The sequence below is a fragment of the Notothenia rossii genome (genome assembly GCF_949606895.1).
Source record: "Notothenia rossii genome assembly, chromosome: 8".
NCBI classification, from domain to species: Eukaryota; Metazoa; Chordata; class Actinopteri; order Perciformes; family Nototheniidae; genus Notothenia; species Notothenia rossii.
In genome coordinates, this window is record NC_136906.1 from 66014827 (window position 1) to 66035103 (window position 20277).

General features: G+C 41.6%; 2 protein-coding genes across 2 annotated transcripts in view; one reads left to right on the forward strand and one right to left on the reverse strand.

Moving 5' to 3' along the window:
- bmf2 (BCL2 modifying factor 2) overlaps positions 1-20277 on the reverse strand; it is a 45924-nt gene that overhangs the window by 25515 nt on the left and 132 nt on the right. The window contains exon 2 of the mRNA XM_079643176.1: positions 18761-18963. The gene's annotated coding sequence lies outside the window, so the exon portion shown is untranslated. The remainder of the gene's footprint in view (positions 1-18760; positions 18964-20277) is intronic.
- Positions 11129-12970, forward strand: LOC307016250 (zinc finger BED domain-containing protein 5-like; the record flags this gene model as incomplete). The annotated part of the gene is made up of 1 exon (XM_079645288.1): positions 11129-12970. The coding sequence occupies one exon, from the start codon at positions 11129-11131 to the stop codon at positions 12968-12970; it is 1842 nt and encodes a 613-aa protein (XP_079501414.1).

The window sequence follows — 20277 nt, forward strand, 5'->3', positions numbered from 1 at the left end:
AACTCCTCAAAATAGACTGTTATTTAATTTGAAATGCTACATCTAAGCCATTTGTCATTACAGCCCCCTCACACATGCACTTCAACCCTAATAATCTATACATTATTATGTCATAATGTAAGTGTCCATTAACCTGACTTTACCCTGCCACGTTCCTGGTAAAATGTCAACGTTTCTGATTGAGCCCATGTGTAAAAAGAGACTGGAGAATTCACAGCGAGCGACTGGGTATGGGCAAATGCCAGGACCCTCAAATGATTAAACACAGGACAAGATACTTGGTTGTTAAACACCAAAAACTAAACAGCTTTTTGACCATGGTATAATCCTCGTAGATCTGTTCTGCCTTCTGGACACTCAACCCAAGCGCCACCCCCTCTACCACTGGCTAAATTCAGGCTGCAGAACATCTCAAGCTAAATATTTTTGAAACTACTTACTATATAGCAAGAAACTTTGTTGATGACTGCCTCAATTTCTATTCATCAATTAAATCTGCTGTTAACAATTCCTTTTAAAGTGGTCGTTGCATTTCTCACTTTCTAATAGGCTGTCAAGGTGAAATAATAAAGTATTTTTTGTCTCCAAACTACATTTGTTATGCATGTCTTACAACTTCAGTTCAAACACATAAGTACTAATATAATAATCACCACTAGCTATTAGGAGTAGTACCATTATGACATGAATCGATTACCTCAAAAGGTTAGCCAATAGCTCTAGGATGCACCTGTGCTGCCACTAATTGAATACAGGCCTAACTACAGGGACCCTGAGAGCATTTAGTATTACTGCAGGTATCTTCAGTGACACCTCATGTGCCGGAGAATGTCTCTACATCTTAATTAGTGTCACTACTGCCTATCCGTAAAGGAGAAACGGTGTTGCAAACAGCCCAGGGGTGATAGGCCCACTCCTGTACAGACATTGAAGCGTGTCTAATGAGTCCATCAGCCTGACAGCACCGTGTCCTGGGGGACCCTCCATTCACGATCTCCAGCGAGTCGCAGATGAATGTTCCTGGATTGAGAATGCCATCTGTCGTTACATCTGAGTGTATGTTTACCAAACAGGGGGGCGGGCTAATTCATGTGCAAGTGCACCTGTTTGTTTTCATGGCAAATTAAAACAACTTCCCATCACATGGCACACGTCTTTCATTTCCTCCATATTCTCCACAAGTAAAATGAGAGTGTGTGTCTGGGTGTGTGTGTGTGTGTGTCAGGGTTGCTGTGAGTCCTTATAGGATATAAAGTCTACAAAGTATTGAACTCATTAATCCATTAAAGAGGTTTTAATTGGTAGTCTATTTAATCAAGCCTTCAAAATGTTTTCTTGATTGTTTTCTTCTGACATTACATTGAACAATTTGAAAAATAAGTGGTAGTATCTATTTGTGTATGTGTATGTAACGGACAGGGCTCAGTGCTCATAAAATGTAAGACTGTATGTCAAAAGCCACCAGGATATGAATGATTTACCATCCATACCTTAAGAGCACATACTTTATACTAACGTTTCAATAATTGATGATTCATCCCGTGGGAGCCCAACACAATTTTCACACATCAGGTGAGGCAATCAAATTGAGAATGATGTTGTCAACTTCACTTTGAATAAAAGGCTAAAAAGGGTCCCCAGGGAAAACTGAGGTCGACTAACTCACATAAAAAATCTGTTGCACGCCACACATCAGAACCTCTTTTGCACTTATAGCTCTTCACGCTGAATGGTTTCCACCCTCCTGTTCTGTCAACATTTGGAAATTCACCTCATTCTACTTGTTTGATGTTATTAATCTAAAGCCTGAAGATGGAAAGCTTTTTTTTCCATCAGTCGTCATGACTAGCTAGCATGCAAACATCACATGAGATGTCATCATTCAGTAATTTACTTTTATCTCGCACTGTGTACAGGTGCAATGCTCTTCGTAGTGATGAGAAATCTGAAAAACCAGGTCAAATGAGATGAGAAAATTACGCAAGTGTGGAGTAGGTGCGTTTGATTTGCCAAATATAATATAACCAAGTAAACGTCAGCTCTTTGACACCTGATATAAGCATGCATCCATTAAAAACTCTTTGAAAATACCCATTTGGAATAGTTGAAACTGTCATTGCATCAAAACGCAATACTGCAATGTATTATATTAACAACATTTTTATTCAAAATGCATTTCTAAATATCTAAAGACCCTCAAAGTCAAATGTTACTCAAACTTTACTTAAATTGCTGATGAATGTTGTTGCTTGAGGTCTTGAATCGGTAAAAACATTGCTCCATCCTGAGCCACAGTTTGTGTTTAAAGAAGAATAACAGTGTGTCATGTGTTTCATTTCTGCATTGTTTAGCTGCCATGCTGCCTTGTTATTGCTCATGTTCATATTCTGCACACACATTCGTAGACAGTTGTTCTTTCTACGGTGGTAACATGTGCTCTGGTTTCTGGTCGACTTCCTCTAGGTGCGAAGGGAAGCCTTCTGTGCCCCGTGATTCAAGAGTGTGACACGAAAAAAAGCAATCATATGATAAGACAGAAGCTTATGGTTTCAGAAAGCTCTTTTTGCCCAGATACAGCCTGAGTGTGTGTGGCGGTGTGGGTGGGGGGTGGGAACTTGTTTACAGCTCACACACGGTGCTTTGAGTGCTCTCGACAGAGGAAGAAAGACAGTGCACCAGAACTTGGCAGGGAAAGTGCACGGCTCTAACGGTGAGTTTTCAGGGATAAAAATACTGCTGGTGAGAAGCCTCCAGCTCAGCGCTGAGACTAGAGGTACAACTGCCTTTAGGCTTTGAAGCATCACTATCTTTGGCAATCAGCCAAGTGTGCTGAAGTAGGTTAAACCAAATCTCCATAATATGCAAATGCAAGGTAAACCTTCGGATTTCACTGCCTGGAAAGTGAAGTTACCTTTATGTAGCCTACCATACAGAAGTCATGTATTTGTGTTGAAGGTGTATTATAAGATTTTGCACACGTGTCTTGTTTCCAAATCCTTTTTGAATTTAACTACCCCCCAGCATGCACATTTTCACAGCCAGCACAAGGCTGTGGAGGGGATAAAAACACTTAAGCCTTAACCGCTGACTGTAATACATAGTACAATACATTTCTGGGACGAAACAGGGTTTGTGTGAAGTCAGGGAAACCTTAAATGAGCAGATCCTAAGGGCGAGGAGCTCAGCGAGACTCTCGATGCCAACCAGCCCTGCAGCCTGGCAGCTCTCCGCCTGATTGGTCTCAGTGGGCAGCTGGGACCCAGGGTAGAAACCCCAAATACTGTATACACACATGCTCACACACACACATAGGCAGGAACATGAACGAGCAAATAGTGATGTACACAAATGTTTCCAAACATTAAAATGCTGCAAGAGAAAGAACAGCCACATCATAATGTACACCCACATGTTAAAACACATAACACCCACATTCAAACCCATGACATCCACATCACACTCACACACATTAAGGGTCTCACACATCGCAGCTATGAGCATGGAAAAGAGAAGAGAGGGGGGAGGGGTTTCAATAGCTAATTATTTTGCGCTGTAATTCAAAGAGCCCGGCAAGCCACCTGCACTGAGGATGAGGAGAGGAGGGAGGGGGAACAGGAGGGCAGTGGGTGAAAGAAAGGGAGGAGGGAAGGTAGCAGTGGAAGAATGACATCACCTTCCCTGAAATGTCACCATTATCTCAAGCCTCGGCTAAGCTGTCTACAGGGGTGACATCATCCTCTCTTCGCCCCTCCCCCCTCTGTTCTCTCTGCTGATTGTGGTGCGGGAGTGTTTGTTTTTGTGCATGTGCAAGCAGGCGTGCAGGAAATCATTTTCAAAGGAAGCATGAGTGGATGTTTGTCTGCATTCCGTCTTTCATGCCTTTAAATTGACACACAGAAAAGCCTACTTCAGTGACACTTAAATGATATTTGCCTCATTATGTGTGGATATAATTATCTGCTGGCAGAAATGTCAGTGTTATGTTGGTTTGTATGTTGATTTTCACATTTCTCTTAGAATCTAAAGCGTGCGATCCATGAAACTGAAATATGAAGTCCTTCATATTCCAATAAACCAAGTTTCTTAAGCCCCAAGCCTGTTTTTTCAGGTTTCAGGCTCGAAAATGACATTCCCAGAACAAATGACCATATCTTCCCTTCTAAAAGGGTTAAATTAATAATCTTTTTTCTCAAAGTAATGATAAACCTGTGAGTTGGATGTAGAAAAGTCAGAATCAATATAAATGTTTTTTATTTTAAAGAAAATTCAGATTGAACATGGTAAAGAACTGTAAATTATAGTGTCCGTCCAAAATATATGTTGTACTTATAGTGAAAACTAACCTTGGATGATGGGTTAGTAGACTAAAAGCTTTAGGAATCCAAAGTACAACATATAATAAGTACCCTGTATCAAGATTGATGCCAAACAAGTGATATTTGACCTTTTTAGACAGATTTAGCAAAAAAAGCATCTTCGCGCATTCAATGAAGCTACAGAGCCTAGGAATGGCCTGCTCTACTTTTTTTAAATGGAATTGCAGTTTTATTGCTTATAGATTATCAGAACATTTCAAAGGGGACACAGTCACATTGGATATTAACCTATGGATTAACTACATCATCGTTGTTATCGTTTTAATGCCATTGAAGACCAGTTTAGACCAGACAAAGACGAAGGTAAGCCATGTTAGCGTTGTGGGCTACCTAGCGCCACTTGTTTTGATGTACGTTTTTGTTGATAACGTCGCGAGTTTGTATCTTTCAGTGTTGAGGTGGGCACCGTTAGATGTGTCTTTACGATCATAAACGATGTGTTGAATGTGCAGCTAGTATAAGTAATAAGGGAGCTAGGAGTGATTTTCGGTGCAGTAATAGGTTAGCATTTTTCGCTCCAGGCTAATTCAGAGGCTCACTGTTAGCATTGTGTTTTTTTCGAAAGAAAAATGAAAAAGATCAGTTCAATTAGTTTTTTCCCGTTATATGGATATAAAATATTCATAGTTTATTAAATATTAAGGTTCCTTAGACGTTGTTTCCTGCAAATGACGCGATTTCGGCCCTGGAACCGGGTCCGTGGACAGGGGCGGACTGGGAGGAAAAAGTGGCCCGGGAATTAATTGACAGACAGTCCCACTTATACTTATACAACAAGTCGCTCATGAACAATGTCTGTCACATATCGTATGACAACAGTAACATACTTTCGCCGGCCGGCGACGAAAGTATGTTACTTAACAAAACCCTATGCATTTAATGTTATTTTGGACCATTATTCATATAGTAATCACATTACCTGAGCCCTTGAGTTGCCTAGAGCAAAAATAATTACAGCATATATTTATTGATTTTATTGTTAACATATCATTGATGCAATAACATTTTGACCCAATTTGCTTGACTTGACGCATGGAATAAAACATGGGCATAGGAAACATCCTCAATGTGGGTGGGACAATTTGACAGGGTGTGTGGGCAGGTGGTGGACCACACCTCCTCTAGGGGGGTCCGGGGGCATGCTCCCCCGGGAAGATCTTTTTTTAAATGTTGAAGTTAAATGCATCAATCTGGTGCACTTTGAGAGCAAAATTAGGGACTAAATCTATGGATACATTTCTCAACACCCATATGAAACAGAACTGTAAACAGATTTACTTTTTCTTTCAAAATGTATTTGAACAGCAAGTGGAGGCAAAAGTGACTGCACCCAAAACAATAAAGCTGCTAGCTAACTAGCCTAAAATCAGTAACAGAATGTTCTCCACAGCTGCGCAACCTCTGAGTCAGACGTCACTTCCCCCTTTTCTATCCTACGGGTGCAGCCACTCCCCCGTTTTCCCTGCCAAGCCCGTGCAGTGGCGTCGATGGTCTGTCCATCTTGAATGGCGGAGAGGGTATGAACGACAACATACAGGGCATTATCTGGCTTTCCAAAAGAGCCAAATACCTTAGTCACAGCAACGTCTTTGGACCACCAGCGTGTCTCTCCAATCGGGGCGAGACGTCTGTGTCTTGGGTCTTTGCTCTCCTTCTCCCAGATGTTCATCCTCTGGTAGGACTCTCTGATGAAGACAGCGATGTTGTTCAACAGGGGAAAAAAAGACCCACTTGCCAATACACACTGTGTTGTGTCTGCCAGGACGAGGTTCAGGATGTGTGCGTAGCACCATACATGGATATGGGTGGGGGACATTTTGGTGAGCAGTGCAGAGAAGCCTTTATATTGGCCTTGCATATTGGAGGCCCCGTCTGTGGAATTTCCAATACACTGCCTCACATCCAGTTTCATGGTCGCCAGCACTTCATTCACAACAAGTTGGGCAAAGTACTGCCCAGTGTATGCCTGACATTTAATCACAGCAACAAGTCGCTCATGAACAATGTCTGTCACATATCGTATGACAACAGAGCACTGATCTTGGGCTGTGATGTCCTGTGTGGTGTCAATCTGGACAGAATACAGGCCAGATTCCCGGACTTCAGTGGCGATGGTGGCCTTCATTAGGCGTTGGATGGTGGTGATGATGTACAGTGGTTCCCAACCTGGGGGTCGCGACCCCCTTGGGGGGTCGCCAAAGATCGCAGGGGGGCCGCCAGACCTCAGATGATTTGAGGCCTAATATCATATTTAGAATAAAAAATAAAAAAAGAATGTACATATAATTTTTTTTTAAATATATTTTTTTTTTACATATTGTAACGCAATACATGATTGGCGCTAAAAGCCTTGTCTACATTACAATAAAATATAGAAATTAATTGATTAACTAAAATTAAAATTCAAAAAATTCATCTGATACTCCTCCGATTGGCGCCAACATTGACGTTACTGTGTCAGCTTTCATAATAATAACAGTTTGCTGCGCTTGCTAGCTAGCGACCGACTTCATAAGGTGAATATTTTTGTCTTAAAATGTCTGAAAAACGTAAAGGAGATGACAGCTCATCTGCAATCAAAAAGAAAATGAGGACCTACCCAGAGAGCTATCTTAACTTCGGTTTCATGGAGGGAACGGACAAAACCCGCCCAGAGTGTGTGATATGCAGAGAGAAGCTAGCCAACGAAAGCATGAAACCCAGCAAAATGAAGAGACATCAACAGACCATGCACCCAGAAACAGGCGTGATCGGGACTTTTTCATAAAGAAACAACGCCTTGCAAAGGCGAACAAGCCAATGGATATTAGAACAGCGTTTGTTAGGGCTGGCAGCGAGGCCTCTTTTGAATGTGCACTTTTAATAGCAAAGGCAAAGAAACCGCACAACATTGGCGAGCAGCTCATTAAGCCAGCTTGCATTAAGATGGTTGAGAAACTGTGCGGCCCGCAGGTGGCGGAGAAGCTAAAAACTGTACCACTGTCAAACAATACGGTGAAAGACAGAATTGAGAAGATGTCAAGTAACTGCGAGCTGCAGCTGCTCGAAAAGCTTGGAAAGGGGCCATTTGCCATACAACTTGATGAAACCACAACTGTAGCCGACGAGGCTGTGCTGATCGTTTTTGTGCAATATATCGATGGGGAAGATTTGAAGCAGGACATTCTTATGTCAGTCAACCTTACCAATACCACCCGGGGTGAGGACATTTTTACTGCAGTGGATTCTTACCTCTCATCCCACAAGCTTCCCTATGAGAATTTAGTTGCATGTTGCACAGACGGAGCTGCCTCAATGATGGGGAAAAACAAGAGATTTAACAGTCGCTTGAAAGAAAAGGCCCCACACTGCACAATATTTCACTGTGTGATACATCGCCAGGCCCTGGCCAGCAAGAAACTGTCAGAAGACCTCAGCGAAACACTCTCAACTGTTATTAAAATAGTCAATTTCATCAAAGGTCGCCCCACCAACAAGCGTCTATTCGCAGACTTGTGCGAGGATGAAGCGTGCCAAACCCTCCTCCTGCACACCGAGGTGCACTGGCTCTCACGCGGCCGAGTGCTGGCATGCTTTGTAGAACTGAAGGAAAAAATTGAAGAGTTTCTACAAACTCGTAACCGCGCACTGTCAGAGCAAGTGACTGAGTCATTCTGGATTAAAACAGCATACCTGGCCGACACCTTCAGTCTCTACAATGAAACAAACAAGCGTCTGCAAGGCGTGGAGTCCAACATTCTCCAATGATGCATTTGTGCACAAACTGGAGTACAGGGTCGGAAAAATGGAGAGGGGGGAGCTGCAACAGTTTCCACTACTGCTGAAACAATCCCAAAACAATCCTGAAACGGTGCCTGTGTCTGTACGTCGCGAGTTCATCCGCCATATGAACGCACTGCAAACGGAAATGCAATCACGGTTCGCTGACATAGACGAGTATGTCTCCAAGGAATTGTGGGTTTTAGATCCCTTTATTGCCAAAGTTGAGGATGTGGAATACCTGGATTGCGAAGATGAGCTCACCGACATCCAAGCTGACTCGCTGTCAAAGAAATACTTCCAGGAAAAAGGATTCAAAAAGTTTGGGATTCTCAAAGGACCAAGCCTCGCTCCAAAGATCACACTGCATGCCACGACAAGGATTATACTCCCATTCAGTACGACATATCTATCAGAAACAGCCTTCAGCGCACTTGTTGCCATCAAGACAAAAGCACGCAACACACTGGACGTTCACAACGACTTTAGACTGGCTGTCACTCACATTACACCGGACATTCCATCCCTGGCTGCGGGCGTGCAAGCCCAAGGTTCACATTAATGAACCTACTTGAACCTCGTCTTCTCTCTGCTACCTGTTCCATGGCAGACAAGCATTTGATTTACCTGTTTAATATGCCAGTTTTTCATTTTTTTTTATATAGGCCTATGCAACCATATTACCATTTATTTATGAGACATAGTATATTCTTTTGAAGTGTCCTGTTCTTCGACATTTGAAATAAATATGATGCATACATTTGCAAGTTAGTAGCTAATAAAAGCATACAAAGACAGAAATGTATCATTTTTTCTTTAATATAAATGTTTCTTCTGCGCGTAAAGTGCCGGTTTCAGTTGGATTATTTGTCACAGTTGCTCCGATCAGATCGGTCTCCTCCATTTTGTAGATTATTTACGATTTTTGAATCCACATAAACACATCGCCAAAATCCGGCTTACTTTGAGCATGTGTTTTAAACAGTTGAATCCCTTTGTGAATTGTTTCCACTTGCGCCGTCCTTTAATTTCTTCATACAGCGGGCATCCAAATTCATTAATCCTGAGTCCAATAACCAATAAAGTCACTCCAATAGTGCTCCTTAATTACGCTTTCATCCTCCTTTAACAAAACACTTCACATTCATCCAGTTGTGACAGTAGTTGTAGCATTTTTGAGACTTTTAAACTTTCCGCTGTTACCAGGCACGGCTGTCACTACCCGATCTGCCCCCCTGCCCGATCTGTACTGCGCATGTGCGAGATGGTCCGCCATACTGGACAACTACATACGGCAACTGTAATAGGACACTTCACACAGTGGCGTTTGGCAAAGCAGAAAAAGAACACAAAAAAACCGGGAGAGATGAGTTATTGTTATGACAACGTGACTTCACTTTTATTTAACAACTCTTTTTATTGGGTTCTTTTATTTGGGGTTAAGTACATTGTCAGAATAAGTGAGACATAGATTTAACTTCTGTTAGACAGCTATATGCCATACATTTTTGCATACATTCACAGTAAATATTTATTCAGTATGATAACTGCCAAACAGAAGTTAAATCCATTTTCTTTTTGTGCTTTGGCAAACGCCACTGTGTCAAGTGTCCTAGTTGGGTTGCCGTACGGAGTTGTCCAGTATGGCAGACCATCTCGCACATGCACAGTACAGATCGGGCAGGGGGGCAGATCGGCAACAGCGATAATTAAAGTTTCAAAGTTTTGGGGGGTCGCAAATTCCAACAGGAGTCATTTGGGGGGGCCCTGGGTGAAAAAGGTTGGGAACCCCTGGTCTAATGGATAGTGAGGTGGGCTGATGGTCGGAAGATTGCGAGTTCAAATCCTGCCTGGAACACCACTACTAGTGTGCCCTTTAGTAAGGCACTTAGCCCTCGGTTACTCCAGGGAGAATGTCCCTGTAATTGGTAATTGTAAGTCGCTTTGCAATAAGGCGTCTGCTAAATGCCTGAATTGTAAATGATATTTTTGGGAGGATAAACCCCACAGATCCTCAACTCCGGTGTGTTTCACTCATTAACAACGCAACACAGAGCAACAAGATCGTTGTCTACAGTAGCCATGAACTCGCATGTATTATGCCACCCGAATAGGTAAAGGGGCCTTTGGCTTTTCTTGCGGGGGGGTGCGGTGCGGTGCCCCCACAAATAGAATCAAATTATGTGGGAAACACTGTGATTAGTATGTTACGTTATTATGTTACCACCATGTTATTATTATGTATGTAAACCATGTAAAGTCTTAAAGACAGTAACAGGCTAATTTCCACCAGACAGTAACTTTAGTCTAGGCAGGTTGACAAATAATGGACCCTTTATTATTTTTTACTATTAATAAGGTAACCTAACGTCTAAGCTAATCAAACAAAGGATAGTATAAGCAATCATAGTAGTCTCATTGATTCACCGGACAAGTCAAGTGGCTATAATGTTCAAATAGATTACCGTTGTCAATGAGGGAAGCAAATCTACCAGCAGCTTGCATATTTCACCGGAATTTGGTCAGTGAATGGTGTTAATTTGACCCTGTGTACTTTAGGCAATAGCCTAGCTAACGCATTAGCTAGCTAGCAATAGGCTAGCTAGCTAATGCATTAGCTGTCCCTGTGAGCACACAATGTACTGTAGGCAATAGCCTAGCTCAGTGGTTCCCAAACGGTGTGCCGCGGCACACTGGTGTGCCGTGAGGCAAGTCCAGGTGTGCCGTGGGATTTTGTGACAAACATACGTTATTATTGCAATATACAACTACACAAAAATAATTATTTTTTTATTTACTATATCAGTACTTTGTATGCACACATTTCATAATACAGAGGCAAACTCTATACCTAAAAACGATTATTTAAAAAATAATCCTCACAGAACCCCGTATTCCGCTGTTAACGCAGTTGCGCAGGTGGGATTTATAAGACTGTGACACATCAAAGGCTGAAGGACAATATTAAAACTGAGAAACAAGCAAGCGGGAAAATGGAGCGCTTTCTTGTGCGGAGCAAACCAGCAACCACCAGTGTAGAGACTGCCGACAACCCACCACCGAAAGAGAAGAGGAAAAAAACTGTCAGCAGACAGTACCATGACAGTTATCTGTCTTATGGCTTCATTTGGACCGGGGATGTGAACAATCCTCAGCCCGAGTGCGTCGTCTGTCGGGAGAAGTTAGCTAATGCTAACATGGTTCCAAGCAAGCTGAAGAGGCACTTGGAAACCAAACATCCCGCCCATGTTCACAGTAACTTGGACTACTTCAGAAGAGCGCGGGATCTGAACCAGAGGCAGCAAGGACGTTTGTTGGATTCTGTGGAAGTGTCTGATAAGGCAATGGAGGCGAGTTACATGCTAGCGGAGCTCATTGCAAAGCAGAAGAAGCCTCACACAATAGCGGAGACACTCATCCTCCCTGCTTGCAAAATACTTGCAGGTGTCATACTGGGTCCAGATGCCGCAAATGAGCTATCGAAAGTGCCGTCGTCTGATAATACGATCAAAAGAAGAATCGACGACATGTCCGAAGACATTGAGGAACATTTGGCAGAGAAACTGCAGGCGAGCGGCAGATTTTCCCTCAAAATAGATGAATCTACGGACATCAGTCGGGCTGCCCAACTTCTGGCAAACGTCAGATATGTTGATGCTGACTCCATCAAAGAGACATTTTTATTCTGCAAAGAAATGGAAAGCCACACCACGGGAGAGGAAATATTCAGGGTAACTAATGACTATTTTAAAGAGAACAGTCTGACCTGGAATATGTGCGTCGGTCTTTGCACAGATGGTGCGGCGAGCATGACGGGGAGAGTGAAAGGATTCATTGCTAAGGTGAGGTCACAAAACCCACATATCGTGACAAACCACTGCATTCTGCACCGAGAGGCATTGGTTGCCAAAACCATGCCCCCGGAGTTGACTGAGGTGCTGAATCAGGCCGTGCAGATGGTGAATTACATAAAATCAAGGCCCCTGAAATCTCGCCTCTTCTCCCAGCTGTGCGCCGAGATGGGAGCCGACCACCAAAGCCTGATCCTGCACACAGAGGTACGTTGGCTGTCACGGGGGAAAGTCCTATCCCGTCTTTATGAGCTTCGGGAACAGCTTTTTGAGTTTTCAGGTGAAAACGCTGTCCCACATAAAGACAAGCTCGCGGATGAGAGGTGGTGCGCCAGGCTGGCTTACCTCGCAGACATATTTGGGCATCTGAACGAGTTAAACGCCAAGCTTCAGGGAAGGAATGAAAACATTTTATCGTCCACAGATAAGATTCGGGGGTTTATGGGCAAACTTCTCCTGTGGCAGGAGGCTTTGGAGCAGGGCTCCATGGACATGTTCCCGCTGACATCAGCTGCGCCGCAGGCAGCTAAGGAGCGCGCTGTGTATGCGGAACACCTTCAGACCTTAAAAGAGAGGTTTGAGCAGTATTTTCCACGTGTGGCTGACATCGAGGACTATGACTGGATCCAAGACCCATTCCACCAGGAATCCTCCACAGAGAAGCTCTCCATGAAAGAGAGAGAGGAGTGCGCAGAGCTCCGTGTGGACCGCACACTGAAACTCAAATTCAGTGAGCTCCCACTGGATCAGTTTTGGTTGGCTTCTGCATCGGAGTACCCAAGCATCTCCCACCACGCGATTGAGCAACTACTTCATTTTCCCACTACCTACCTGTGTGAGCTGGCGTTCTCTACTCTGACTTATATGAAGAACAACAGCAGGTCACGGCTGTCTGTTGAACAGGACTTGCGAGTTGCCCTCTCTTCAGTGCCACCGAGGATTAAAAAAATCTGCGCGCCCCGACAGGCACATGTATCCCATTAATCTGTAAATAGGCAAATTTTAAAATAGCACATGTTTCAATGCTGATTGGTGAAATGTTATATTCATAATTTGTAGTTCAGGACCATGTTTCCTTGCATTGACAGTTCTCTGTGCTGAGTTTCTGCTGAGTTTCCGTTGCCTCATTTTTAATTTTGTGACCTGTCTGGTTTAAATGAGTGTGTTGCTGCTTTGATGAAGCCTAATTTGCTAAAGTTTAATAAATTATATAATATATATATTATATATATATATATAATATATATATATATTTATATTTATAAATTAATTTAAAAAATTTTTCGTTAATAAATATTTCATGAGTAATATAGTTGTCTTTGTCACATTTTATTTGCCATTAGTAAATAAGTATGCACATTTACAGATATTTTACATGATATGAGTGATAACACGTGTTATAAGGGCTATTTTAGGGTAGGTGTGCCTTGAGATTTTTACTTGTCCTTTGGTGTGCCTTGGGCCCAAAAAGTTTGGGAACCACTGGCCTAGCTAACGCATTAGCTAGCTAGAAATAGGCTAGCTAGCTAATATTACCTCATCTGCTACATTAAAAAGCAAGCTAGCATTAGCCAAATGAGGATTTTCACTTTCAGCATCAATCATAACGTTAACTTACCATCATATCACTGCTGGTACTGGGCTCTGGATGCCGCTGTGCTGTGTCGGTTTCATTGCTGGACTCACTGCCACTGGGAATGGCCGCTGTGTCGGCTAACGTTACATCAGCTTCTCCGGTGGTGGTTGTACTACAACTAGAACCAGCTGCACGACCAAAACGAAAAGTCTGTAATTTGTTTTGATTTTGCTGAACCTTCCTCAAGTGCTTTAATTTTTTTATCCCTAAGTTTTTGTGCACCTCCTTTACGCTTTGGAGCTTGTTTATCCATCTGTAAGCAACTGCCAGCTAGGTCTCTGAGTCACTCACTCCTGATTGTTCACTGCGCAGTGATAGCCGCTACGGGCCAGGTGCCAGTAGCCAGAAAACTTACAAATGTGGGCCAGTAGGATTTAGGCAAAACAAATTAAAAAAAAAAAAAAAAAAAAAAAAAAAAAAAATCTTTTTTTGGCCCTCCGGCCCACGCACAGCACCGGCCCACCGGGGAAACTCCCGGTATTCCCAATGGCCAGTCCGCCCCTGTCCGTGGGGCCTAAGAGGTTGAGTCTGTTTCACTACATTTTTGAAATTGTATCTCTATTGCCTTTAGTTTATTATTTGTTTTTTTCTTTAGAGAAATGGCAGCACATTGACATTTTTGAAACATGCAGATGTAAAAATGCCATGTAAACAGCTCAAATTGAAAAATGATACAACAGAATATGTAGTCGAATGGCACAAATAAAACGCAACCAATGCAATCAAATGATTATAAAACCAATAAGAGTCAATCTATAAATGCCACATCATTCATGAGTACATCTGCGCGGATATGAAGCATGATTGAAATCAAATCAAATTCCATGCATGCCTTATCATGTTGGATATTGCAAAAGTTTACTGCACTAATGGGAAATGTGGAATTCGATTCTGAATGATATTTGGCCTTACATTTAGTTAATGGTTTTCATAAATCAGTCTCAGAGATCTCTGCCTCCACCACTATGCAATAGAGACCAGTTTAATATTGTTTATGGTGCTCGAGCTACTTAAAACGTTGAAGTTAAGTTTAGATTCAGCAAAAGCATCTCATAGATACAGCGTAATTTATCTGGATTCTCGACAGAAACACATTTTCTTAGTGGCAACTATTCCCAATTCAATTATAATTTTTAAATAGGGTGAACTGACCCTTTACAGGCACTTTTTGAGTCTAATACACATTGGTTGGAGCTTTGTCCACACAGCCTGCCCACATTCCCTTATCTAATCACATATTCTAAAAAGGCATTGCAGGACCACAAATAAACATCCGATCAAATAAAAATGTTTTCCATTAGGGATAAGAGCACTTATTATCAGTGGCACAAAGTTTACTCTTAGAGAAGTAAAAGTAGTAATAGCACAGCGATGAAATACTTTGACACAAGTAAAAGTTCTGCATGCAAAAGTGAAACAGTATTAGCAAAATAAACTTTAAGTATAACAAGTAAAACTACTCATTCTGCACAACGACCCACTTCTGAATAATGAATGTACTAATTGATATTTATTATTGAATTATAATCATTAGCACATCATTGGGTACATCCCTTATATAATGCAAATAGAGAAGCAGGAGTTACAAAAAAACAAATACAGCTTAGTGGCTCAGAATCCCCTCGGAAGTGTCCTTTTCACAAATATGTCGTAGAAAAAGTCGTAATAATAAAAATTGGCTAATAACATTGTCTATTTACGATAAACGGCGTTGCACAGATGCACACAAACAACCTAACAACACCCCCCCTCCCCATTAGGCCACTGCCATAATAATGTGTCCCAGTAGACCACTACGAGGACTGACCTCTGTCATGTTATTACACCATCTGATGCCATCGGCAGCTGACGCTCATGAAATCCAGTGAAGCATGCCAGCCATGCCATCATTGCCCTTTGTACGCGTCCCCACACTCCCTGAATACACTCACACTGGACCACATCCCACAAATTCCTCATTCAGATTGTGTCAAAGGAGAATGGGGGTGACAGGTAAATGTGTTATCTCCCATTAAAACATCTCTAGTCTATTTGGAGCTATACAGTATGTCTTTGTATTGCTATGTTACAGTCAGTGAACTTGAATGACTCTGAGGGAAACCACTGACCTTGTGGTGTCACTGGAAAGTGAAATAAAGATCTGAAAAGGGCGGTGGCTTTGTGTAACCAGAAAGCTTTATGTTACCACGCCAAAAATAACTACATATCCAGGCATTTATAACAGGTGTAGGACCTGGAATTTAAACCTAATTTGAGTGTGAGCTACCCAACAAAAATCTCATATGTCAACTAAATCAACGCCCTGCTTACGTCATGTATACGCAGCAGTGGCATTCTTAAAATGTTATTGAAACTTAGTGTGCAGTTTTTAAATAAAAAAGGCTAAAATAAATATTTTATCATGCAATATTGTAGTTACAAACTACACAGAGAAATATCACCCATCGCCGCCGGTCAACCGAGCTCATTTTGTTCTTTATAGTTTCAGTTAAAATTTTGAAAATACAATTTCTGGTACAGAAACTTATGATAATCTATCTTTCCAAATCTTTTGTTAAGTTATAGTAAAACAAGCAACAGTTTTTTTTAATGCGTCTTCCTTTCACCGCATTTGATTTGACTTTGTGTCAATATAGAATAGCATATAGTGTTTATTGGTAGTATTTTCAAGCTTTATTTGTGTTTTGTATATGTAGTGTGCATAGTATTCTGTTTTTTAACTTACTGTAAAGTTTCTTTATGCTATGTATCTGTGTTGATTATTCTAAACGCCATTGCATGGGATCAGTAAAGTTTATCTTGGACCATTTTATCTTAGATAAGGCTTTATATTTTACTGAAAATCAGACTAAAAGTAATGTTTTTTACATTTATTTTGTAACTTCAGGTAAATAATTAGCATATTGCCTATACAAAAGAATCAGCTACATATAGTTAAGCAGGCTTATCTCTAAACACTACATCTCCACAACATTTGGAATTCTCTGTGAAAATCCTAATAGCCTTTTTTGATGTTATCAAGTCTAACCTGTGTAGTTTCCAGTCTAACCTGTCTTTAAGGACCTGCTGTTTTTAATGCTTTTACTTCCATTTAACCACCACTGTGACCCTTTATTCTTTCCTCCAGGAGTCTTAATTGTATATCATTTAAAACAAAAGTTCTCTTTTCACACTACCTCTTTAAGGATACGCATGGGACATTCAGCTGCATCTTGTCCTGTTTGCTGAGCTGTAATGCGGGCCCCTGCTGCTTCGCACCTCTATTGTAATGCAGCCCAGGCTTTATAATCCACTCCTGGCCCGGGCCACTTCACACCTCGGTGAGCACTGTGGACCCCCACTGAGTCTGCTTGGGATTCAATGACCACTCCTTTACAAGAGAGAGACACACACACACACACACACACACACACACACACACACACACACACACACACACACACACACACACACACACACACACACACACACACACACACACACACACACACACACACACACACACACACACACACACACACACACACACACACACACACACACACACACACACACACACACACACACACACACACACACACACACACACACACACACACACACACACACACACACACAAATAACTCCCCCGTTTCTCCTTCAGCGCTCTGCTCTCCCATCTCTTTTGTCTTGCAGGTGTCCGTTCCAAGAGTCAAAAGGTGAGCAAATAGGGAACACGCCATGGCTAACCATTACTCAGAGAAGTGATGTCAACAAAGTTTAGACCGAAGAGGTCACCACTCAAAGAATGTGGACTTAATGACCATCAGGGGAAAGATATATATTGTAGACATCATTAAACAGACAGAAGGTGGGGCAAAGATTTCTATAATGAGTTAGTAGGAGTTGGAGGGGGGGGGGGGGGGGGGGGAAGACTTGTAACATCAAAGCATAGCATGACAACCATTTGCACAGCGAGCCCTCGGGTGGGGACTTTGGTTAGGAGGGTGTTGTGCTTCCACAGGAGTGGGAGTCATCAGAGCTTTTACCACTTCATCCCTCATCAAAAGAACAGCCTCTACAAATTATTCTAAATGGTTCAACCCTAAAAGTGTCTCTGGCAGGTTTAATAGCAATATTTGCTCTTCTGGGCAAAAGTGTCTCAGTGGTAGAATAAAGACATTCATCGAGGTTTTCAAACATGACAACCCCTATTTTATGCATCATCAGATCATTTGTGTTATGAATCCTCTTGTGGAGGGAGACAGAACTGCAACCAACTACAACGCATTCTAAAGGGGTAATGAGTGGGATTGTACAAAAAAAACTATGTAAAGACTCGTAAAAAGTAATCGCTCTCAATCATCGGTGGCTCAATGTGCAGAAACACTCAAATGTGGCTGGGTTTGTGACGTTTCTGGGCTTAAACCTCTATAAAAAACGTCTACCCCTAAAATGTAGGGAAAGGACAGATGCCATAGTAAGCACACATCCAAAAGGGAGGTACGAAAATGGTGGACACATCACCAAGTATTGTGATGAGAAGCGCTAAGCAGACAAAGATCGTTCCAAAACAAGACTGAAAGACTATTAAGAGCAGTGTACATCGTAATGTATATAACAGTATAGGATCCTAGTAGGTCTACTTTTTCCACCAATGCACTTAGAGATACTTGCCCCTATATGCAAATTCAAGTTCAAGTATCTGATAACTGGTCATTCCAGCTATAAAAAAAAGTTTCTCTCTGGACTTGGCTACCAAATTAACAAAACATCAGACAAAACATAACTGTGTAGTCTGATACTGCTGAATGTTTTTCGTTCTGTCATCACGATGTACACCCACGATGACAGAGTGACTAGAATAACAGTGAATCATATTATAAGCTGCCATAACATATCTGATACTTTTCCCTCGACACCTCAGTCTCCCTGGACAAGAGACGCTTTGCATGCCACAAAAGCCACCTGTGTTCCCCCAGTTTATGTTTCTAAATACTGGCAGGGAAATGGCGTCCAACATGGGGAACGAGTGGGGGAGGACGGGGATGGGATGGTAAGGAATTGATAGTTTCAGGGCAAGAGTGGTCTCAAAATGTCAGTGTTAATGATCACATAGAGAAGCAAACAGTGAAAGCATTGTAACTGCTGAAGCTTACCATCGCAGGGCCGTGCCTGCTACTGTGTGACAGCCGAGCTTGACAGGCACCTGTTGTGGATTCTTGCCCTTGACACCGCTCTGGCCCGCTGGGTGCTGGGCCGTGTTTGGTCTCGGTCTGACCCAGACTTGAACTGCATCACAGCTGTCGCAGCTCCACACAGCTATTCCAAACTTCTCTGGCATAGAAAGCGGTGCTGGATGCTACAAGGAGAGAAAGGAAGGCCTGCATGAATAAAGATGCCTCTGACAAGTCTAAAAATAAAGACATTTTACATTGCATAACGATTACTCTCATTTGGTTGTATGTTTCTCATTATATGCTGTTTCAAAATTCAAAGCACAACCTGAATGAATTGAAACAGAGAGACACTCCAGGGAACAACTACACAATGTTATTGTCTTGAGTCTGCACAAGTTACATTTGCATCACAAATGTTTGTTAATGTGAATATGTTGTATAACAAAAAGAACAAATATTTTGTTTGTATAAAACTGGATACTTTCTTTGCGATTTGTAAAAATGTGAAACTTTGGGTGATCTGTTATAGGCCTACAGTGACAAATACAATTTGGACAAACATGATGAAAATAATCTGTTGATTTGGAATGATGAATAAAGAAACTGCTTATATATTGTCAACTTGTATACAGACATCATTCTATCCAATTCCACTTTTAGTATCTGGAACTAAGTCAGAATTGCTTGGCAATATAAAAACTCTGTGTGTGTGTGTGTGTGTGTGTGTGTGTGTGTGTGTGTGTGTGTGTGTGTGTGTGTGTGTGTGTGTGTATCATGTATTCATCAAGGAATAATTTGTTGGACTTTCTTGTATTTTTGAGATTTGTTTGTTTTAACATTTGCATTGAATATATCATACGTTAACTGTGTTTTTGCTGCAAATTACGTTCTCTTAATAAAGTTTTATGAACATTTTATGATTTAAAAATTAGAAAATTGTTGTTGTTATTTGTATACATCCCTTGAAATTCTTATTGATCTACCTATGAAAAATTCAAAGAAGGCATCTAAAGTTAGTTAACAAGTCCTGTTGTATTAGTCTTTGTACTAGTATGTAGTGCCATCTGCTGTTTAGTCGGTGTAATTACTTCACTGTAGACCCAATAACAGTTTTCAGTGAAGAGATAACGACGACTGAAAATAGAGGAAACATGTTCTAAGGTTAGGTAAAAATCAAACCAAAACTTTAAATTAAAACTCAAACAATGTGACATATTCCTCCTAAAGCAGGACTAGATAGGTGTATAAGTTAACTAGTGGTAATTAAAGTCGTTATTTTAAAATAGGAAAACTAGTTATTTTTGAGCGTTTTGCAACTAGCAAGGACATTTACAACTAAATCGCTCGTGCGTTCGAAAAAGCGCGACACTCAGACTCAGACGAGAAACAGATACAAAAATAAGTTTGGAAAAGTTTGGAAAAGTTTAAAAACTTAAACAGACAGCCATAAACTTAAGACACGAGATTCAAGAAACACGGAAGTGGGCCCACCTTAC